This window comes from Artibeus jamaicensis, unplaced genomic scaffold (assembly GCF_021234435.1).
Source record: "Artibeus jamaicensis isolate MK-2021 breed Jamaican fruit bat unplaced genomic scaffold, CSHL_Jam_final contig_1128, whole genome shotgun sequence".
NCBI classification, from domain to species: domain Eukaryota; kingdom Metazoa; phylum Chordata; class Mammalia; order Chiroptera; family Phyllostomidae; genus Artibeus; species Artibeus jamaicensis.
Genome location: NW_026521220.1, coordinates 1,909,213 through 1,932,553, shown reverse-complemented (window position 1 = coordinate 1,932,553; position 23,341 = coordinate 1,909,213). Strand labels below are relative to the sequence as shown.

The following is a 23,341-nucleotide window of genomic DNA, read 5'->3' as shown; positions in this document are numbered from 1 at the left end:
GGGGTTTTCGGTCACAGGCCACCCAATGCCAGTTTACATCGGAACACACAGTCTAACTGCTGGTTTGGAAACGTAAGCACCACCGCCACCACCAGCACACGCACCAGAGACACGGCCGGTGCTGGTGGCCCTCTCCAGCGCGCCATCTGTGGGAGGGAAGGCAGCAGCCCTGGCGGTGTTTGACAGTCGACGTGTCCTTGTTGTGTAATTTGAATACTGAAGTGGTTTCAAAAGGTTCTCTTTGATTTTATTGAAGGTACAAACAGTGCTTTTGATCGTCTTTGGTTGTACACCAGAGGCTGGCAGAACAAACCTGGAGGAACCTGGAGGTCCTGTCGTATCCCTGTGCCCACAGCGGCGAGCCCTGCCGGGCCAGCGGGGCCGTGGCCACCACTGAGCCAAGTGCTTGCTGACTCGGGGCCTGTGGGAACTGGAGCGAAGCGCTGCCCCCCTCCCACACCCAGCACCTGTTCTAATCTCTTCTTGGAAGCTGAACCATGTGGCCCAGGCTTCAAATTGCTAGAACGCAGACTGACCCTTGCTTTGCCAAGTGTGGTGGCAAAACTTAGTTTTAAAATTCGGAATCAGAGAACCATCATTTAATTTCTTCAGCAATCTCTTTTCAGGTCTTTGATTCCTCTTTGGAGCCAGAGGCTGAGCCACTGTCTGGTGTCACCCAGGGAGAGGAGACTCATGTCACACTGTCCACCTCAAGGGCCCTCAGGGGAAGCACCGGCTGGTTGGCTTCACACAGCTAAATCCTGACACGGTTAAAAAAGAGAAAGGCCTCGAAACCCATCTCACTGTGGGGCCTCTGACTGTGGGAAGGAGGAAGGCCCAGCGGCCGGGCCAAGGACTGCTCCTGTCCCGTGCAGCTCAGGGGCCCCTGGACACCGCTCCCTTCTGGGCTGAGTGTGGCCTGCACACCCTTCTCTTTCAGGATCTCTTCCCGAAGCTTCGGAGGCCACAGCAAAGGGCCCCCTAGAAGTGTGAAGATGACCGGGCTCAGGCTCTGAGGTGGCACAGGATGGGCCATGTGGGGACAGTGGCTGGCTCGTTGTCAGAGCTGGTGCGGCTTGCCCTGCTCCATCAGTAGTGTCATGGCTGCGGCGTAGAGGAAGTAGCCCAGCACGAGGAGCAGGGTGCAGGGCAGGGGCCCGATGCAGAACAGAGAGGCCACAAAGAAGGCCAGCAGCAGCGACAGCAGCGTTCGGTAGCTGCCCAGGAAGCGCAGGCTGAGCCTGGGGCCCCGGGCACGATTGGCCGTGCGCCCCTGCCCCACGGGGCTCAGCAGGTGCCTGCTAGCCAGTCCAGGCTCCATGAGGTGATACCTACAGAAGCTGCCCAGGAAGTCCGCCCGGGAGCACAGGGCTGCCATCTGGCCTGCAAACTAGAGCAGACAGAGGCACAGGAAAGTGGGCAGTAGGCAGGCGCCACACTTTCCACCCAGCCCCTCCCCACGGCTCTGAGACAAAAGGGGCCCGGAGGCGAGGATGCTGCCCTCCCACCCATACTCACCCTGTGGTTGATGGCAGAGGACAGCCGGAAGAGGAAGCGGACCAGGCTGGCAATCTCATAGCTCCGGATGGGCTGTAGCTCTGAGTCCCCCTGGTATTCGATGTCAAACTTCCGCAGCCCATTGATGATCTAGAAGCAGCAGGAGAGGTGAGCCCCAGGTGAAACCTGAGCCACAGGAGCAATCCAGGAAACACGCCTTTGCAAACAACTCAGCAGAGTCACCTCTGCTCATGGGAGATGGGGACAGGCTGGTGAGACCACCAGCTATGCTGCCTGGAGTGACCCGGAGAGCCAGGCCCCTCTGGGATGTGGGCCTTACCTGGTACCGACCCAGGGGTGTGAGGATGAGTCCGTCCTCACCCACGATGCAGTCCGGGAGCTGCTTCTTGCCATTCTCATCCTGAGTCGTCCCCAAGGCGAGAGTGAGCTGGGCGAGCTGGGCCTCACTGAGCTGTTGGAGAGAAACCACCGGCTCTCAGTTTCCAGGTGAAGGGAGGAAACTGTCTTCAACCCAGTGGGCCCCGGGCAGTGACAACGATGGGACCCAGACATAACACTGCGTGCACAGGCCAGCATCTCCCACATAGGCCCCTTTATGGCAGAATCCATGCTGAGCTCTGGTCCGTGGCTGAGCAGTGGGACAATGGCCACAGGACCCAATCCAGGGAGGGGACGGCCCCAGGGCTCATACCCGGAACATCTGGCACAGGTACTCCAGGGCCTTTTCCAGGTACTCGTCTGTCTTGCGTACACTGTCCTGCCCCACATCGTCCAGGTCATTGGCAGGGTAGGAGCTGTTTGTGTCCGAGAGGTAGAAGCCCAGCCATGACAGAAAGGGGCGACCAGCTGTGTTCTCCCCACACTGGTCGGAGATGGACTTGGCTGTCTGCTTGGCCTGCGTGATGAGCTGAGCCAGGCGTAACACCTGCGGGGCAGAGGGGAGGTCAGCCAGCTCTGATGGGGCCACTCCATGACACCCAACCACCAACAGACCAGCAGGCCATCCTGGGGGAGCCTGCCAAGGGCCAGGAGGGGTGCCTTCCACACAATGAAGAGTTTGAAAAACTAAGATGCATATTCTAAATGTGGGGAATTTCCGACAAACACTGCCTCTATTATCAGAGATCAACTAGACTTCCCTGAACAAAAAAGGGAAGGGGGAGGAAGTCTGCACTCAACGCCTAACCTTCCTCCTTTCCCCAGCTAACACGCGCACCCTTCCTGGCTCGCTGTCCCGGAGGGTCAGGATGGCCCTGTGGCTGGCGCAGCCCAGACCCACTCACCAGCGTCCGGACCTCTGGCCCGAACATCGGGGTGTACTTGCAGTCCTGGCCTTCCAGACTATAGACGTGGCTCTTCACCTTGAAGGAGGTGTCAGTGACAGCCGGTGGCCAAGACGACAGGAAGCTGCCGGAGAACGTGGGAGTGGTGAAGAGCCGGTGCTGGCGGTGGGGGATGACGGGCTCGGGCTCCAGGAACAGCTGCTCACCTGGAAGGCAGGACACAGGACTGGCTTTGGATTCCGAGGACACAAAATACCCAGTTACCACTGGCCAGCTCCCTAAGTGCTTCCTGAGGTTCCCAAACAGCAGTGACCATGCAGTGAAAGGGCGCAGGTCCTGATGCTCCCAGAGCCCCTGCTGGTCCCAACTGGAAGGCCAACACTTGCCAAGGGAGAGCACAGGGAGTTAATTCCCAGCAAAGCTGGCTTAGATGAAAGCAGGACTGGGACCGAGACTGCCACGCGTCACCCGTGAGACAGCTCAGAGATCTGCTCCCGTCCTGCCGGGCACACCAGACTCTAGCCCAGGGTGCTGAGCTACGGGGACAACAGGGTTCGCCCAGGCTCAGACCTCCACCCTGCCACTGGGCACCAGGACTCCCCATGCCACTCCTCGCCAGGCCCCCCTACAAGCCACGAGGCACATCTAGGGTCTGGGAGTCGCTCTCTAAGTGCAGCTTCCAAAGGCTAAGGGCTTACCTTTCTGGATCATCTCAGCCAGGTTGGGCTGGGCAAAGACCTTGGCCACTCGGAACACCATAAGTGCGTTCTTGGGGCTGACCAGGTCGGTGCGCAGTGCACGGCTCAGGAAGCCCACGAAGAGCTTGGTGTACATCAGCAGGTTTTCCTGCACAAAGGGTGCCCTGGGGACCGGGACACTAGTCAGGGGCCGGATCTCCTATTGGGGGCAAGGACCACGTGGCCTTGCCCCTTTCTCCCCAGTCATGACCTCATGGAAGTATCAAGAATGGCGGCTGGGGGAGTCTGGCGGGGTCTGGGGGTGGCAGAGGAGATGGCAGGACAGAGACCAGCAAGACCTAGGCCCCTGAGGACAAAGGATCCTCCCCAGAACGAGGTGCTTTACGAGAGCACCAAGGCCTCCAGGGCAGCCAAGGGATGCAAAGGAGGTAGCGATCGGAGGTGCCGACGGGATGTTTGGTGGCTGTTGTAAAAAAGCTGCTGAGGGAGGTTTGGGGATGAGCGTGAACATACATCGGAGGGAGACGATAATGGTAAGGCGACAGAGGGGAAGCAGGTGGCCTATTTCCACAGAAACCAACCCCGGGGCCCAGGCAAGACACAGCAGAATCAAGGAGGGGCAGCCGGTGCGCCCACTGTGCAGGACCTCAGAGGAGAGCCCCGGGAGGCCCCCGGAGCAGCTGCCCTGGGGAGGGCAGGGTGCCAGGCTCACCATCTCTCCGACACGCAGCGGGCCTGGCCATCGGTGCTCTGAGACTGCTTGTCAGGCGCGTACCTCCAGGGCTGCAGGTAGCTTAACCACATCTCCAGGACCTGCGAGATGTGTGTGCACACACATGGGCTGTGGGGGACAGGCTTTGGGCCAGATCCTGGGGCCATCTGGCTCAGGAGGCAGCTTGTGGGAACAGAAGCACGTTTCCAGCTGTGGGGTTTCGCTCTGCTGGGGTAGGTGGGGGGCCGCCAGGTTCTGGCTTCTGCCTGCACTCCCCTCAGAGGGCACTGGAGGGACGCAGTGCCCCCCGGGATGTTTAACCCTCCCAACAGCCCTTCAGAAGTGGGGCCACGCACAGTCAGTGAGGCGCGACAGGACCCACACTCACAGCTCTGAACGACGCATCCAGGGGCCAGTGGCCGAAGCAGTGCTGCAGGAAAAGGTAGAGCTTCTGCTGGACAAACCTGGGGATGGCGGCCCTGCAGGAGAGGAAGTGCGAGCCTCAGCGGCGAGACTTCGTATTTTTAGCCCCATTCTTCTGAGGAAGAAACTGCGGTTCAGAGGTTAGGGAACGTCCCAAGGACACACTGCATGCAGGTGGCCGTACAATGTGGCTCCTGTACTTGTCTGCTTGGCTCATGGCCCCAGCCCTTTCCCTGCCTGACGAGGGGGAGGGGCTGCACAGAACTGAGCCACCCGACTGTGAAGGTCTCCCCGGCCCATCGGTTTTGCCTGCCAATTGGAAGGAAGGGACAAGAGGGACAAGACAGGGCCTCTCCCTCACTAGCGTGGCTCTTTCCGTCAGAGGCCTGGTCTGGAAGGAAAGGCCACAAAAGCCAGAGAAGCAGCTGGGTTCCCCCACCCACCTCTGAGGCCAGGGTAGGGATGAGGAGACAGAGCCAGGAGGGACACAGTGACTGCCCACCTGACCCACCCTGCAGAGGCCTCACACGCGTCTGCCCACCTGGCCCACACGCCCCAGGCAGAGGTCACTGTGGGCAACACATGTGGAGGACACGGAGGCAGGCAGAAGCACAGCAGCCCGGCACACAGCCCCACACCTACCGTTTGAACTCCTCCAGGGGGCTAGTAGCATGGGAGTGGGTGGAGGGCGAGACCTGCTCGGGCTTCAGGCTGTTGGAGAAGGCGTGCAGGTGCTTGACCAGCAGGCGCACCACCAGCACGTGCTCCTCGGTGGGCGTGAACGACTCCTATGGTGGAGAGGGGCAGGGCGTCAGAACCCAGATCCTTCTGAGCTAGAACCCCCACGTCTGACCACGTCCCACCAGGGCCCATCTCTCTGCTCTCCCCACGGGATTTGTGGGCCAAGCTGGAAGCAGGACCACCTGGGGCCCCACCCAGCCTGCTGCCCGCTGATGACCCTGGCGCCGCAGGGTTTGAGACTGGCTAAGAGTGGCAAAGCCTGCAGTGTGCCTGGGACAACTGCTGAAGCAGACAAGCTGGCCCAGTGCTTCTCTGAACACTTGAACCCCTTATCTGAACCCCTCGTGGGTGCCTTGTCACGGCTGTCCATCCGGGCTGTCAGGGGTCCTCACCTCCCGGCCAGCCAGAGGATGAGGAGCAGTGGGAGGGCAGGCCAGCATCCCACCTGGGATCTGGACTCGGGGTATTCCCCTGCCTCCCAGGTATGTGCAGACAGCTCACAGGTGAAGCAATCCCCAGTTCCTCCTGCTGCTCTCCCCCCAGGGCACAGCCCTCCCCTTGCTAATGAACTTGGAGTCAGCACAACCCCAAAGGCCAGAGTACCCGCCACCTTGTGAGCCAAACGCTTGATTCAGAGTCCTCATAGTATCTTTGAGAACCAGACCCGAGCGAAAAGCCTGTTTGTCAGCTGTCCAGGGGCGGAGTGCAGGGTGGAGCCCTCCTAGTGACAGAGGACACATGGGAAGGCGGGACCCACTGCTCCCACCACACGCTCCGGCTGTCCAGATGGACACGCTCCTCTCCCCGCACTCACCCCCAGCCCTCGATGGCCTCAACAAACTTGTTGGAAGAGGTCTGGCAGCCTCATCCCGCCGCAGAGCGGTGCGAGGCTGGTGCGGGCCCCACCTCCTGGCACACCCAGTGACACAGGCCCCCACGGGCTCAGGAAGCCAGCCTGCTGGGCTCTGCTCCCAGCACTGTCTACACAGCTCTCCTGTCGTGGAAATGCCACCACAGGCCCAGGTGACACACCCTGCAGGTCCCTACATCTACGGATGATACTATGGAGCAGAAGGTAATTTTCTTCTGCTTACCTGCACTTTTAAGTTTTTATGCAATGAATTTACTACTTAATAATAAAAGACTGGGGCCTGGCCAGGTAGCTCAGTTGGTTGGAGCGTTACCCCATATACCAGAGGCTTGCAGGTTCCATTCCCAGTCACGCATCTAGATTGCACATTCGATCCCCACAGCAGAGTTGCATATGGGAGGTGGCCAGTTTCTCTCTCTCAAATCAATACACATATCCTCAGTGAGGATTAAAAAAGATTAGAAGGGCATCAATTCCAGGCCGAAACTCCCTGCTGAGAGCCCTCCCCTTCCTCATTCCTGGCTGCTGACCCTTCTGTGGACATGCGCAGGGGAACTGGGACCCCTGCTCCATCTCTACCCATCCTTCTTGCCTCTGGAGAGCCAGGCTCCCCCCGCCACAGGCCCCCAGCAACCACACCATAACCCCCTCAGCCACTTTCCCTCCAGGTTTGTCAAGTCAATCTTTTCCTCCAACTCCACACCCTCCTGGGCCAAAGCCCCACGGGCCTCTGCTACATCTGCAGGCGGCCTCCTCCACCTTCTAAGGATACTTTTCCAAAGCCCATTCCAGGGCCCCCGGCCCCCAGCCATGGAGCAAATGCAGCCAGACATTTCTCCAGGGATCCTTCCCTGAGCTGAGTGAGATCCTCCCAACAGAGGCTGGAGCGGTACCCACTCCTGTGTTCAGCTGGCCCATGCTAAACCTTCTGGAACATTCTCTTCCCTTCTCACTGCAGCTGCTGCTGCTTCTGAGCAGAAACCCCCAATATGTGCTGCACGCTGACTATTCCATCCCAGCAAAACAAGATTTTTTACCTGGAGTTCAAATTCAATGCTGTGTGAAATAGCCAGGCTCCTGGCTGGGAGCCTGGCTCCAAATACACCACTGGCTGTTTCTGCCTGGACTTCCAGGCTCATCTCACACATCAGTGAACTATGAGGAAACACCCTGCGGGGCTGACCGCGAATCTGTCACGCTGTTCGCTTCTGCCTGAGCAGACTGCAGTCTCCATGAGGTCACAGCTCACTCTTGTCCATCTGTGGAGGACTCCATGAGTCCACAAGAGACTGAGCTTGTAGAAGGCCAGGACTACTTGTCCAGGGACCGCCCGCATCTCTAACGAGAGGGCCGAGCCCAGAGTTTTCCTGCCCCTCTGCCTCACACAGAGGCTCAGGTCAGCAGGTGCACTGCCCGCAGCCCCTGGGCCCCCCATGTGCTCAGTCACTTCCTCAGTACCAGGCTTGCACTGCAGGGTGAGTGGGGCCACAGCACAGGCAGAGATATTCACTCCCTTGAATCAGGGCCAAGCAAGGAGCCCCCACAATACCAGAGAACTTGTGACACATCAGCTGCCTTGAGGCTTGGCCAGGCAGATCTGATGACCCCACAGCCAGCAGGGATCACATGCCGCACTCCCTGCCACATGGCTGTACATCCCAAACCCTGGCTACTCCGCAAACCTGGAGGCCGTGCCAGGCTGAAGGGCCAGTCTCCCCCCCGAGCCCCAGGACCCTGCTCTGTGTGAACCAGGTCTCTATAGCAGCCCCAGCAGGCTCCCAGCCATGCCCTTGTTTTACCACTGCACTGATATGAGCTCTGTGGCTTACACCACAGGGCAGGGGTGAAACGGAACAGATCAAGAGCAGCCAGTACTTGGTAGGCGTGGAGGGCCTGGAGGCTGGGTTGGGCAGGGCTGTGAAGGGCGCTGGAGACACTGAGTCGGTAGTGCAGAACCTCCAGCTGAGACAACAAAACACAGAAGCCAGACAGGGTGGAGGAAGGGGAGGGAAAGGGGAGAGTGGGGAAAGAAAGAAAAAGTGAGAGCCCAGAAGTAAGGAGAAAAAAACAAAAAACAAAAGCACGTCAGTGACAATCCTACTAATCACGGCCCACCAACCTCAGGCCAGTGAGGCCACCCTCTCAGCAACCCAGACCAAGCCCCTCCCAGCGGTACCTGCCAGGCAGAGGGGTGGACGGACCCTCTAGGTCACTGGGAGGCCTGACGGCCTCCATGTCACTGGGGCTTGGGGGCCCGGGGGCCCTTCCGGCTCCCTGAAGCCGGCCTGACTCAGGTTCCTTCCACAGGCTCCCGCTCTCCCGACCCCGCTGGCACCGTGCATGCATGCTGCAGCCAGCCAGGAGCCCAGGCGCCTCGCTGGGATACACTGCCAACCACCAAGGCCCTGAAGGCTCGAGGCTCAGGAAAGAAACTTTTTTAGGAACCAGTTCTAGATGGAGGCCTTCCTGCCGAGAACACAAAAAGATGTAATTTACTGGACTTCCCCGGGTTGCCCCCGAGGAAAAATCTACCGGCACACTTCCCATGTGTCTAAGATCCAATCAGTATTCTGTCCTGACCGTGGCTGGTTCCAAAAGGCGGCACGGAGGTGAGCAGAGGTTCAGCCCTCCAGACCTTGCCAAACGCCCTCCACACTGGACATTCTGGATACTGTTAAAGGAGGTGCAAACGCTCTCGGCTCTAATTCTGGGAAGACCAGCCTTTACCTCACCAAGGAGCCCCCAGCCTCCAGATACACGGAGACTTTCATCGGTCCCAAGGGCAAGAATCTGGCCATGGTCACACATTCCCAGAGGCAGCTGGAGCCCTGAACCCGAGGCACGGGGATGACAGCTGAGCAAGCATCCTGTCGGGCCCACCCTTGGACCTTCCACCCTGCCTCCCTGAGAAAGCAGCCCTCCGTCAGCCAAGCATAGTCCAGAGGCAGCCCCAGCACACACCCTGCTCTGCAAGGGCCGTGCCTGAGCCGCATGCCTCACACAGGAGAGGGCAGAGAGTGGCTTGGACTCCAAGAAGACAGGCACAGCCAGAGACACGCGGAGCAGGGGTCGGAAGGAGCACAGCAAGGGGGTGTTGGCCATTCACAGCCTTCCTCTGGGCCAGACCCTGGGCTCAGCTGCAGTTCTCAGTGAGGATGCGGGGCACAGTTTTCCTATTGGGGCCCTGTCTTAGCCTGTGGGGACACAGGGCAGCCTCATACCAGCCTGCAGGAATGTAGCCATCCTTAATGACCTTCCAGAAGCGCCACTCAGCAAGCTGGGTGGAGTGGAGGCCAGGCCTCCAGGGAGCGAGCATGCATCTCTGCACCCAGCCCAGCCACGGACGCACTGGGGGATTCCAGGAGCTATGCTTCCTGTTTCCCTAAAACCAGCATTTGCCGTGATTTCCATGTGGTGCGATGCGGTGCAGTATGGGCCTGGATGAATAACAAGAGGCCTCAGATGGAGCAGACCTCTACAGCGGTCTTTCCCAGCTTCTCACGCACCCTGTTTTTCCAGGTTTTGTTTTTCTACCTCAATAGGAGGCAAAGGGCTGAACCTCCCTGGGTGCCTGGTGGGAATGACTGTTGCCCTCCCCGCCACCTGCTCCCAGCCATTCTGAGCAGCTCTCACCCACCCTGTGGTCTGACCAAGAGGAAGCAAATGTGGAGAGAAGGGAAAGGCCCCCGCTGTCCCAGCAGGGACAGGCTACTTCCCCTTCCCCGTGTGGACTCAGAATCCTCACAGGTGACAGCCCAGAAAGGCCTTTCTGCCTCACACATCTGCTAAAAGTTAAAGTGGGCATTGTTTCCACTGGCTCAGAAGACCCAAGAATGAGCAGACCAGGAAAGCAATGCAGTGAAGTGGCCTCTGCCTCTGCAAGACCAAGCCACACGCACAGGGTAAGTGAGCCTCCCAGGATCCCGCGAGAAAGCCAGGAACATGCAGAGTCCGCTCTGGAAGCAGGAAGGGCAGCGCAAGAGTTTTGTGACGTGAGAGGCCCAGCCCGGAACAGAGCCCCCTGTTCCCCTCCTCCTCCCGTGTGACATCAGAGAAGGAGACTCGGGGCACCCTGCACTTTAGAAGAGTAGTAATAGGAGGGCTGCACCCCAGCCCTCCACACGGAGAGCACTGGGGCCATGGAACTGGCTGCTGAGACTCTGCAGCAGGAACAGAACCGCCATTTCTTCCAGAATCAGAGGGAAAGTTACAGACAGCCATTTCCCATTTTTAAACAAAACCTACGTCCTAATTCTTAAGGAAGCTTGTGAGGGTTTTGTCTGGCAGTGACGAAAAAGCAAAGTCTGAGGAGCCTCGCACTGCAGTCTCTCAGAGCACGAACCCAAGTGCCCCTCTTACTAACCGAGTAGAACTGTTCTGTTCCGGGTGGGCCAGTGGGCCATGGGCCCCAGGGACAGCAACCCTGGGAGCCTGCCAGGGTCTTGACCACCTCCACGCCTCTGCACACAAGTGTGCAGCCCGGCCGAAGGGGGAAAGGCGAGGAGGAGAAACAGGCCAGGCCACATGCAGGAGGGCGTCAGGCCCCAACCACCAAAAAAGCCTGCGGATGCCCTGGAGGAGGCGCTGTGATGGTAGAGGGGGACTCAGACACGACTCCCAGGAGCATCGGCGGTCCCCCTGCCCCCACAGCACAAGCACCACCACCTCATCTGCTCTTGCTACCAGGAAGGGGGCTCTGGACGTGGCTCGGAAGGACCCCGGGAGGACAGGCCTCCAGCCCCCGGGTGCAAGCCCGCCACAAAACAAAATGCACTTGCTGTGCAGCACCTCAGTGAGGGCTGGTGGCAGGCTTGTTTCCCACCATCAAGGGTCCCTTAGCACTTGGAAACTAACTGATATCGACGACAAGAAGTAGCAGGCTGACCAGAGACACCAGGACCAGAGCAGGCGATGGAAAGAAAAACTGTGGTGACATACCTTGGCATGAGGGGACTGCATTTTCTGATACATCTCCAAGGAATAATGATGAAGCCACATTTCAACAAAAACCTGCAAAAAGAGCGTCAGCTGGTCAAATGAATTCGTGAGAGTGTCAAGACCAATTGGGGAAAGAACAGTCTTTTCCACAAATGCTGCTGAAAAAAAACAGGGGATCCACATGCAAATGAATGAAGTTGGGCCTTTTCCTAATACCATGACAAAAACTAACTCAAAATGGATCTAAGACCTAAATGTGAGAGCCAAACTTACAAAACTCTTAGAAGAAAGTATGGGAGAAACCTTCATGGCACTGAATTTGGCAATGGCTAAGAAACTTCAAAAGCACAGGCAATAAAGAAAAAACAGGCAAATTGGATTTCATGAAAATGAAAAACTTTTGTGCATCAAAAAATATTATTGAGAGTAAAAAAGTAAGCCACAGAGTGGGGGAAAATATTTGTAATTCACGTATCTGATGAGGGATTAATGTCCCAAATATATAGAGAATGCCTAAAACTCAATGACAAAACAAAACAAAACAAAACACAAAACCCAATTAAAAAATGGGCAAAGTACTTATATAGACATTTCTCCAAAAACAGACAAATAGACAACAGGACATGAGAAAATGCTCAATACCACTAATCATTACAGTAACACAAATCAAAATTGCAATGAAATACCACCTCATACCCACTCGGGTGGTTATAACAAAACAAGAGGGAATGATGAGCGCTGGAGGGGAGTAACTGGCACCCCACGCACCACTGGTGGAACGTAAAATGATGCGGCCACTGTGGAAGAGATTTCAGTCCATCGACGAGATTCAGGGAAATACGACGGGGCAGCTGATGGCGATTCCAACAAAGGATTTCACAGTGTTTTGAACAGTGGAGGAGACACTGGGAGCACTGTGTGAGGTCCCAAGGTGCCTACTTTGAAGGGAACTGAGGTGTCATTGTCCTATGTTTAGTATTTCTTGTATTTTTTTCTCTTCTTCAATAAATGTCTCTATTTTTTTCTTTTTTTTTAAAATATTTTATTTATTTATTGAGAGAGGGGAAGGGAAGGAGAAAGAATGGGAGAGAAACATCAGTGTATGGTTGCCTCTCATGCGTCCCCTGCTGGGAACTGGCCTGCAACCCAGGCATGTGCCCTGACTGGGAATCGAACCTCGATACTCTGGTTCGCAGGCCCGCGCTCAGTCCACTGAGCTATGCCAGCCAGGGCTCTATTTTTCACATTACATGGCTGGACACCTTCTGGACACCACTACACCTGACCCTTAACAACGGTTAAGATGGCAAATTTTATGTTACGTGTATTTTATGTAACTTAGAAAAAAGCTTTTTTAAAAAAAGCACTAGCATTTCAGTCTAGGACAGACCCCTCCAGTGCTGTCCTGTAAGCCCATGCCATGGTCACTTGTCATCACCCCAGGCCAGCGGAGCCCACAGCCCACACTGACCGGGAGCCATCTGAAGCACCAGGCTCCTTGGCAAACAGGGAAGATGGATTCCAGCTGTCCCACCTCCTAGCTGTGACAAGAACACAGAGCCTCTAAAAACACAGCAACCCACATGCCAAGAGTTATACACAAGGTGGCAGGGATAGAATCTCAGAACCAGCTGGACCTCACTCTCCAAGGCGAGAAAACCAGGCCTGGGAGGCGGCCAGCACTGTGCAGCGGGAGTGAGCCAGACCAAGCCTGCAGGAGAAGCTGGAGCCACACAAGGGCAGACGAGGGGCACTGCCACCTCCACAGAGGGGCTGGGGGCTGCCTGCTAACCAAGGTGAAGGCTTCAAAGGAACTCTCTATTCAGCATTACAAAAATGTTGCCAGGGCAACGTTTAACATCCACAGGACAGTGACCACAGAAAACGCCCACTAAGCACATGGGAGTGGGACAGTGTGGTGGGGAGAGCATTCACATGGCCCCACTGGCAACTGTAAGACTGCGCATTGATTACACCACAAGAAAAACCAAACAAATCTGGGCAGACCGAGCCTCCTGGGATGACAAACACTGCCAGTGAGACACGGGTTAGACAGGGGGGCGAGTTTCCTCCCGTCCATGTTCTAAATGTCACAGAAGTCTTCCAGCCTCTGCCCCCCTGGGGTGGAAGGTGGCTGAGCAGTTTATCTGAAAGGAAAGCAGAGAAGAGCCGCCTCGGTTCTCACCTGCAGCAGAGTTTCTGACCTCCAGATCTCATGGGAGGCAGGGTCTGCGTTCACAGACGTCTGGTGCGAGATGTGTCGCTTCAGGAGACTGGTGTGGTGGAGGCCGTAGGAGGCGAAGGGCATGGCTGGTGTCCTGAGGGAGACACAGAAACAGCCCTTGTCCAGGACTCCCACGGGCACAACCGGGGCACCAAAAACAACGACTGCAGCAACGACTGCAACCTGCTGAATCACACGACCACCCCCCGGTCCATGCTGGTATATACAAATAAACAACGGGAACGAGAAAGTCCCTAGTAAACACAGAAGTAATGAAAATGAAAAAAATCACGACTCGGCAAGCATCGTATCAATGACTGATCTGGCCAAGGGTGGCTAACACCAGTGATAACTGCAGCCTTGTATAGCTTCCCATTAAACTCCCCTTTTTAATGAATTTCGGCACAGAGCACTTAACTTCACAGCACAAAAGCATGGCCAACACCCCCTTAGCCCAGTGAGCAAGCTAATGCTACCAATAATGGGGCCCATGGCCGCCAGGGGCCACAGCTGCGGTGCTCCCACCAAACACCCAAACTGAGAAAATAACTGAGAAGCCAGGCCAAGGGCACTCCACACACACCTAGACTTCACACTTCTAAGGTGTCAAGGTCAGGAAAGACCAAGATTCAGTTCCAGACTCAGGAGGATTAGAGAGACAACTGTACGCAGTGAGTGCCCCTGCGCCGCATCCGGCCAGCTAACAGCCCTTAGTGGGCAGCTGATGAAACCCGAGTCGGGCCTGAGGACTAGACAGTGGCCTTGCACTAATACTCACTCCCTGATTCGGAAAGAAGTGCTGTGGTTATGAAGGACAGTGAACTCGCTATTAGGAATTACACTCTGAAATACCAGGAGATAGTCGTCATTGGGTCTGTAACTTAAGGGCCCAGAAAAAAACAGATAAAGGATAAAGACAGTTCAGAGATCTGGTCTATGCATAATATAAAGAACCACTGTAGACCCACGGAGCGTCTAAAAATAGCAACTATTTTTGTAAGTCTTAAATACGTAAAAACAAGGCAACAAAATCAGGGCCAGAAAACCACTTGGCAGCTGCGGTCTGCCTTTTTGAGGTGGCATGAATCTGGCCCACCCCAAACCCCTCCCTTCCCCTTTCCATCCCCCTTTCCTTGGATGCAGCTGTCCGCACACGTGAGCTTGGGGTACGGCGTGCGCCAGATGTGGGGCAGGCCAGCATGTGCGAGGACGAGCCTGCCTGCAGCTTCCCAGGGAAGGAGTGGGCCAGTGAGGCAGGGCAGGCCCGGAGGAGCGCAGGCAGCGGCTGTTAGGGCAGGAAGGTCTCCTGAGGAGGGTCAGCTCAAAGGCCCCAGTTCCCGTCGGGGCTGAGACCGGCTGTACAAGCTCCTTCGGCACAGCCCGGTCTGCTCAGAGCGGCATGAAAAGTTCTTCTCTGGCTCAGGCCAAGACCTGGGTCTGGAGCTCTCAGATTCCCACTACAGTCGTGCCCCACGTCACAGCGTTTTGGCCAACACCACAGTGCGTGCTCACGTCAGCGGCTGTGATGTGAACAACGATTCGGAGAACATTAGCGTGGCCCCTGCGTGAGAGTGACTCACACATTCATGAGGCTTTAAAAAGGGAAACGACCCACAGCGCGCACACAGCAGCAGTCTCCTTAAGGTGACAATGGAGCCGAGGGACTTCTGTTGCCTGGAGGCCTCTTAGTGTGACCCTGTACTATTTTTTGGTCTCCTTTTGTTTCTTTTTTTTTTTTTACAAGGCTGTTTTTAAAACACCAGTCTAGTGTTGCCTAAGCGTACAGTATTCATAAAGCCTGCGATAGTGTAAGGTAGTGTTCTGGGCCTTCACCTTCGCTCAGCACTCACTCACTGACGGTCCTGAAGCCCCAAGCAACGGACGCGTCCTATGCGGGTGTGTCACTTTTTATACTCCATTTTCACTTTTCTATGTTTACTTTTGAAATTCTTTTCTCTATCAATTGATTTTTAGACGGAGGAAGGGAGACAGAACGAGAAAGAGAAACATCGGCTTGTCATTCCACTTACTGATGCTTTCGCTGGTCGCCTCTTGTGCGCCCTGACTGGAGGTGGCGCCCGCCACCGTGGCCCATCCGGACGAGGCTCTAACCTACTGAGCTGCCTGGCCAGGGCCCCTTTTCCATGTTAGAGACATGAACTTATTCCATTACGCCTGCCTATGGTACTCAGGAATGTGCTGTGCAGGTTTGTAGCCACACAGGCTCGGTGTGCAGCAGGTTACACGCCATCTGGGCTTGTGTAAGTGTGCTCTATGTTTGCACACGATGAAGTCACTAATGACACGTTTCTCAGGATGTCTCTCTGTCATCAAGTGACGCATGACAGTGTTACTCGCCCACAGGTCAACCCTTCCGTGGCTGCCTGCAAGGCCTTTCTCTCCAGAACTATCAGCCTAGCACCTTCAACCAGCTTGCAGCTTCGAGTCGCCTACCACCCTCTCACCACCTCGGTGTAGGGCTTGGCTGCTGCGCATGGGGAGGGCTGCTGTGGGCAGAACGTAGCGCGTCCCCACAGCAGAGCCCTGCAGCCACAGGGCCTGACCACTGACCAGGGACGGCCTCTGAAAGCCAGAACACAGACCCCCTCCTCACCCCTGCCCTCTGGTCTGTGCTATGGCAGCTGGGGTTGGGAAATCTCAGGCATGAGAAAAAGCAGGGAGCCCTGAACAAAGAGTGGCACCATCGTCCCATGAGCAATGCCTACTGACCAGGCCACTCCCCTGCAGAAGACCCAGGGTAGCCGGAGAGCCTACCTGGGAGCTGGGGAGGGACTGGGCCCCCCGGGGCTGGAGGAGAGCGGGGGGAGCACGCTGCCTTCTGTGGGCAGGAACCACGACAGGTACCGGTCCACCAGGATGAAGTACGCGCAGTCTGAGGTACGGATGTGGAGGGCCCCAGGGAGTGGCTGGGAAACAAAACTCGAGTCAGCGTGTGCTTCTGGGCAGCCGCCCCGGCTGCGGACCCCAGCAATCACACAAAGGCCCTGGGATGTGGGCTGTGCCCACGGCCAGCCGTGAGCATTGAGGGTGGCGCCAGGAGAAAAGCTCCCACCACACAGCCTAACGAAACCTGCAGAGTCCCACCCTGCCCCAACATCCGGTGGGCACCTCCTGCGGGAACCCCGACCGTCACTCGAGGTGCCTAGGTCGCCACACATCACCTGTCCAGTCTGCCCACCCAACTGTTCCCCTGTGTGAGGACGGCCTGAAGGACAAAGGCTGGGAGGAGAGGGGCAGGAGGCAGGGAGGGAGGAGGAGAAACGGGAGGGAAAGCAAGGCTGGCAGCCGGCTCCCAGGCCAAGTCCCCAGCTCCCCCTGCTGCGTGAAAACAAAAGCCCGGGGCCACAGCCCCCACCCCTCACAGGGCCTCCAGAAAAGCACTCTGCCGAGAGGAGTTCTTTCTATACCTTTTGAGTGATGAGGCTCAAAGCGAAAAAGAACATGTAATACTCGAACGGATCTGAAGGCAGCATCAGGGGGCAAACGGCAGAGTTGCTGGGCCACCTCCCCCACCCCTGCACTGTGCTGGCCACCCCGGCCTCCCCGCCCACGGGGCCAGCAAAGGATACTGAGGGCCAGGTTCAGGCCGAGGCCCCCGGCGGCAGGGAACTGGACCTTATTGTGGTACAGAGGGCTGTCGGGGAGCACGCGCTCCTGGATGGACGCCTTCACGGGGCCCTGTGGGGAGAGGGAGGCAGGCTCGCAGGCAGGCTCCTACGCGGCGCCCCACATACGGCGCGGCCCTTTGGGAAAGCCACCGAGGAGGCGGTCAGCCCACGGACCCTGTGGAAACAGTACTGTGCTCTGCATAGCACCTGAGCAAAAGAGTCTTTACCTAGAATCTTTCACATCATCCCCATAAAGACCGGCAAGCATCAAGGGCCCCTGCCCACCCACCGCCCCTGCAGCAACTGGTTAGGGCTCTGCCCCAAGCACAGCTCTCACCCCCACGGCTTACTTACGGGCAGGTAGGAGACAGGAAAATCAAACTTATAGTCTTCAGCTTGAAGTTTATAAACCAACTTCATCATTGGGCCACTGAACATGAAATTAAACCAACAAGAACAGGGCATATGAACTGCAAACCACTTTGTTTCGACTGGTTTCTTAACTTTAAACAGTACAGTGCTTTAAAAATGAGATCGCCAGAGGACACATACAGTTCCTCAGGCGACAAACCTACCTACCCGGGGTCTAGAAATTCCATCACAAGGCTGTACTCTACAGGGCTCACGCGTCCCTGCAAGCAGCGGAGGTTCCAGCCGAGGAGAACACCATCCAGGCTGCCGAAAATGCTCTCTACCAGCCACGGGAAGATGGCGTGCAGCTCCTGAAACAGTGGGAAGTAGGGCTTCGGGCAGGTTCACCGCGGACAGTGCTGGGTGAGCCCACTGCTGGGCCATGTGCCAGCGCCAGTCCTGCACCGCGACCACGTGCTGCCCTCTTCCCCAGCCGGATCTGACCTCTGGGGATGTCACTCCCTGGTTCAAAGGCCCACGGACCAGCCCGGCGCCCTCAGGAACCTGGCACAGCTGCGCTGACAGGAGCAGCAGCCGTGGATTCCTTCACTGCAGCCCCGTGCGATACCAAGCAGTGCTTTCTATCTGGGCCGGTTATACAAGTCAGCATCTTTAAAGTTCCTCAAAAATGTCAAACACTTCTGATCTGAGGAGAGCTTTACTATAAAAGGTGGCAACATTCTTTCTCAAAGTGAGCCCCTGAAACCGAGACCTGCCATCATTTATTTGGCAGTAACCCCTTCCCAGGCTGGCCTCTTGAACTCACCCCATTTACTACCGGACATTTCTGGATATGATGCAAATGCACACTTTCAGTGTTCACATCAGGGTTTATCAACTTTGGCACCGTTGACATTTTCGGCCGAACACTTCTTTGCTGTGGGGGCTGTCCTGTGCACGACGGGATGCTTCACCAGCACGCCTGGCCTCTACCACTCAATGCCAGGAGCACCAACCCCATGTGACAACTAGAAATGTCCCTGGACATTGCCAAGCACCCCACGTGGGGCAGAAGCATCTATAACCGAAAACCATTGGTCTACACGGTCACGTGTTTAAATGTATCCACCAATGTCACAGCCACAGGGCCGGGTCAGGCCTCTGCGTGGCACAGTGCCCGGGGGCAGGAACCAGGGTCTGCAACAACATTTTCAAGGAGAGACATGCCGTGAGACGTGCCCCAGAGAGATGCTAGCAGAGCTGTACCTTTGCTGGAAAATCCTCGATGACTTTAACCAAGTCCTGGCATCGCTGTGCAAAAGGTTTATTTATAGAGTCAGCTTTGAGAGTAGCCTAGGAGAAGAAACAACAAAAAAATCATTAGCATGTTCGTTCGGCAGCTCTTGATGATATTCTGGCTGGAGCCGAAACAGAAGCCCAATGGCAGGCTGGAGTGAGATACGCAGCACTGGCCTGATTCCCTAAAAGCTCAAACGTCAGGTCATGCACGTGTCAGTGACCTAAAGGATGCTACTAGAAGAGAGGTCCCATGCTCTCCAGACCAGCAACTGTCAGGCCTACTTCTCAACACCTGTTAGGCATTGCCAGTTACCTCAAAGAGCTTCACTTTGTCAAAATAAAACCGACTGCTGGCTGACCCGTAAGCAGGGGGTCAGCCCCGAACCCAGGAGAGGCCCCTGGGAGCAGGGTTCCCCTCACAGACCACAGCATCCACCAGGTGTGTGTGCACGAACTGGAAATTCCCTGCGTGACTGCCCACCCACGGTTCACACCACTGTGATCGTAAGAACGTCCAGTGAAATGAGGGTGTCCTTTGTTGCCATTTAAGCCCTTAACCAAACTATCCTTATGAACCTACTGAACCTTCACAACCTGAAGAAACAGGCAGGTTCAAAACCGCAGACGGCTCCGGCCAGGTGCTGGCACTAACCACGAAGGCGGCAGAAAGAGCAGACGGCATTTAGGGACAAGACGAAGGAATCTACTCGTGGTCATGGGGTGTGCGTATCCCGACTACGCCAAGAAAAGAAGCCGCTGCACGAATGAAGATCAAGAGGAAGTGGCCCAGTTTCAAGGAAGAGAGCTTTGCCCAGGGTTGTCTAAGGCCTTGTCCACCTCCAGACGAGGGCGGAGTCCTTGGGGGCCTCAGTCAGAGCTGAAGACCTGGGCTGTAGAGGCCATGGTTGGCTCTGTCAACCCTGGTGAGTTCGCCGAGGAAGAATGTCCTTCCAAAGAAACGTTTCTGTGAAGTATCTCCTGGGAACTGAAATCTCAAACTTTCACCACTGACATGTGCCTCACGCTCCACTCCTCTGCGTCATGTTTAGTATTTACAGTGCAGGACTAGTCGCCCTCAACACAGCAGTGTCCCACGACCTTTCACTGATGACAGTTATAATTATTACTCTTTTGTGTAAGAATTTACAATATTTAAAAATTCAAATGTACATCCTTTTGAGTCGCTGCTCCTCCTCATACCCCAAGAAGCAGGGGGAAATGACGTTTGTATCAACCTGCCTTGTAGATGAGAAAACCACGGCTCAGCGGGTGAGTAAACCCAAGGTCCGGCAGAGGCAGCCTAAGGATTTCAACCCCGAGGGCAGTGCTATTTCCATCACACGTTCCCCAAACAACCACTGTGGAGTTAAGGCAGTGGAAAGAACTCTCAAGTCCCCCAGCTTGGAACTACCATTACACAGGCACTCGCGAGGGCACTCACGTGGGCATTTGATACTTACCAGCAGGAAGCTGGGCTGTTGTAGGTAAGGGAACGCCATAGCAGCCTCCCGTGGAGAGTTGAAAGTGGCCGTCTTAGGAAACCACTGTGGAAAAGCAAGGATGGAATCTCAACACCTGCCAAACCACAGAATACTGCTTCGCTTCACAATGCCCAGGAAAACATGTGTATAACTCAGCACATGCTGCACTGCCATGCCCCACGCATCACAGACACGCTGTTCTCACGAGGTCCACAGCAGCCAGCTTCAGAGCCATCTCCGTGGTAGTGAACCCTTGGGAACTCGGGGTCACGCCGGTATAGCGCTTGCTTCTTGTCAGGCCTGGTTCTAAGGGTTCTTCATATATTTCTCACTTAATTCTCAGTGTTCGGCAGAATTCTAAGGTAGCCCTTTGAGTGCCCGTCCCTGGTTATTCAATCAAACGTTCATCTAGGTATTGCTGTGAAGGACTTTGCAGACACAATTAAAGGGCCAGGTTAGTGGACCACAAAATAAAACACAGAGCAGTTCTGGCTGACAGCCAGCACGGAGACAGGGCCCTTAGTTCTGTGCCTCTGAAAAATTCGACTCTGACAGCAACCTGAACATGTCCGGAAGGAGCTACTTCTCCATGGCATCCAGGTAAGAGCGAAGCTAGCCAGTACCGTGATTTCGGCCTTGTGAGACCCTAAGCCAAAAATTCCAAGCCTGCTTATAAAATTGTGAGATAATAAAGGGGTGAGGTTTTAAGCTGCTAAATTCATTAAGCAAAAAAAGAGAAAGTACATCCACACAAAAACCCTACAAGGTCAACGAGCAACTCAAGTAGCCACGTAAGAAGTAGATTATGAGCTAGTTATCTTTTAAAAGGCTGAGCTACACAACTCTGAAAATGCTTATAAAGATACCTGGTAGCTATAGCTGGCCATTTAGAGGAATTCTAAGACCGTGAGAGCTATGTTACCATCACCATATATTCCAGGTCAGTGCTATTATCAAAACACTGACTAGTAACATTTAACAAGTATTGCAGTAAACACTTCTTAGAGGTACCACTTATTTCAAAACAACGTTTTGAGTTTGCTCCAAAATTGAATTAATTAACTAACTAATTATTATTCTACTCGTCTAAAAATCACATATCCTTTCCTTTCATTCTGTTACGACCTTTCGCCTCTGATTCTCAGCTTGATCTGTGAATACCCTAGAACGACATAAAGCAGATAGGAATGTACGTGTATATATTTATTGCACACTTGCACATCAGATCAATGCATACATAGCATAATATGTGGTCCTTTTGTGAAACCTAGAACTCAAAGGATTCCTCTTATTTTTTTCTTTAGGCCTATTCTGAATAACTGCAGTGCTTTCTTAGGGAAATGACAGGGCAAAGCTATTTTTCTTTTGACTTTGGGCTGTATTTGTGCACTGAATCTTTATTCTAAAAAAATAAATGGAAAATTTTCTTAAAAAAAAAAACACCCTACAAGGTCAGTACAGATGAGGAAACGGAGGTAGAGTGAAGGCAAGTCCCTTGCCCTCACCAAGCTGGTAAACGGCGGAACCAACATTCAAATACAGAGACCTCCCCACTCATCTCTCACAGAGACAGGTGGGTGAACATCCTCTGTATTGCCCGTGCTCTGTGAGAACAAAGGGAGGGGTGAACAAGGCCTGCCAAGGGAGCCTTTGGTCTGTCCATCAGAGTCAGGAGTAACTCTCCAGGTTCCTACTTCTCTGCCCACTCAGGTGAGGAAATGAAATAATCCAGACGTGATCTGTAGAGAGAGGAAGCCTGCCTCATTGAAATGATGGGCTAATTGATGGCTTTCCTGGCACAGCTCTGCCCACAGCCTGAGTAAGGGCACTGAGGGGGCACATCACAGCTTAATGTGGACAGAGAGAGAGTGGCTGGGTGCAAGGGGGCTGTGTAGGCAGTTGAGGGCTCGACAGATGTGCCTGCCACTTGGCAATACAAAGACTTCCAAGGTTTTTCTCAACTCTTTTTTGTTTGTTTGTTTGTTTATCTACCTTTAGAGAGATGGGAAGGGAGGGAGAAAAAAAGGGAGAAAAACACTGACCTGTGAAAGATACATCAGCTGGTTGGCTCTCCAACGCCCCCCCCCCCCCCCCCGCCCCGTGTGTCCTGACTGGGAATCGATCCTACAACCCCTGGGTTCTCAGGCCAGCACGCAATCCACTGAGCCACACCAGCCAGGGCTCAACTCTTAAACTAGCTCTCAGTTTCCGTTGTAAGGAAGGCTTAAAACAAATAAAACACCTCAGTCCTAAATCCAATGACCAAATGACCAAAATGACTAAAGTGGCATAAAATCCTGAACTGTTTGCAGAAGGCAGAGTTTTAGAGATGAGGTGAAAGCACCTCCTTGCTCAGAGGAAGCTTGCAGGGGCAAGGCCTGAAGGAATGAGGCCAGAGGCGCCAAACTAGGGGTCTTTCCAAGAATGGCAGTGTCTATTCTCTGGCCCTGCCACGGGCAGGCGCCCCCCATGACCTCCTTCTGCACTGTGCACCCAGCGTTTGCTTCATCCCACCACTTCAACGACCACTTTCTGCAAGAGCTGCTTCGGTCTGGGGTTTCTTCCGGGGGCGGAAGCCCTCGTTGCCGATCATGCCAAGCACATCACGCTACTGCCAAGGACTCCCCTTAGTTGCTGTAAGCTACCACAGGTGAGGAAACTGAGGCGTGAAAAAAATCGAGCCTCCCAGGGAGGAAGGCTCGGGCTGGGTCTCACACCTAACTCTTTGGGTTTGTTGAGTCCAAGGCTCAACTTTAACTCGAAGTTCTCCTTCCTCCCAACTCGTTCAACGAACGTTAACCGAGCACCCACCGGGACGGCATGGTGAGCCGCGCGGGAAGGTGGCAGGAGGGCGTAGCCCGGACCCCCGGCTCCCCCGCCGGCCCGAACCCGGGGCTCGCGGAGAAACCGAGACACCCTGGGCGGAAGTTCGGGGAGGCTGCCGGGACGCGGAACCATCCTGCGCGCGGCTTCGGCCACACTCACCTGTGGAGTCCATAGTTTCGTTCATCTCACGGACTGCGGCTACTATTCTGCTATCCGGCGCCGGAGTGTCGTCATCAAGCTGCGCGAGGCGTCACGCCCCCCGGCCCGGCGGGAAACGCGCCGCTACCTCTTCGTGCGGCTATCTCAAAAGGCGCGTGCGGAAAGCGAAGGCGGCCCAGGTTGATGGG

General features: G+C 55.3%; 1 protein-coding gene across 2 annotated transcripts; it reads right to left on the bottom strand.

Annotated features, from left to right (window-relative positions):
* Nucleotides 1-222: 222 nt before the first annotated feature.
* Nucleotides 223-23,340, bottom strand: SMPD4 (sphingomyelin phosphodiesterase 4). Of its 2 annotated transcripts, XM_037131471.2 has the most exons (20): nucleotides 23,154-23,340; nucleotides 20,148-20,231; nucleotides 18,655-18,741; nucleotides 17,617-17,759; nucleotides 17,392-17,467; nucleotides 16,999-17,107; nucleotides 16,837-16,889; nucleotides 16,184-16,335; nucleotides 13,370-13,502; nucleotides 11,185-11,256; nucleotides 8,122-8,208; nucleotides 5,277-5,422; nucleotides 4,600-4,690; nucleotides 4,212-4,312; nucleotides 3,500-3,663; nucleotides 2,802-3,007; nucleotides 2,210-2,443; nucleotides 1,838-1,969; nucleotides 1,519-1,647; nucleotides 223-1,390 (listed from the first exon to the last, which is right to left on the bottom strand). In XM_037131471.2, the coding sequence occupies exons 2-20, from the start codon at nucleotides 20,184-20,186 to the stop codon at nucleotides 1,061-1,063; spliced, it is 2,484 nt and encodes an 827-aa protein (XP_036987366.2). In that variant the 5' UTR covers nucleotides 20,187-20,231; nucleotides 23,154-23,340; the 3' UTR covers nucleotides 223-1,060. The 2 variants fall into 2 exon arrangements, with proteins under 2 accessions (XP_036987366.2, XP_036987367.2); XM_037131472.2 differs by lacking the exon at nucleotides 8,122-8,208 and having other exon boundaries at nucleotides 23,154-23,339.
* Between the last annotated feature and the right edge of the window lies 1 nt (nucleotide 23,341).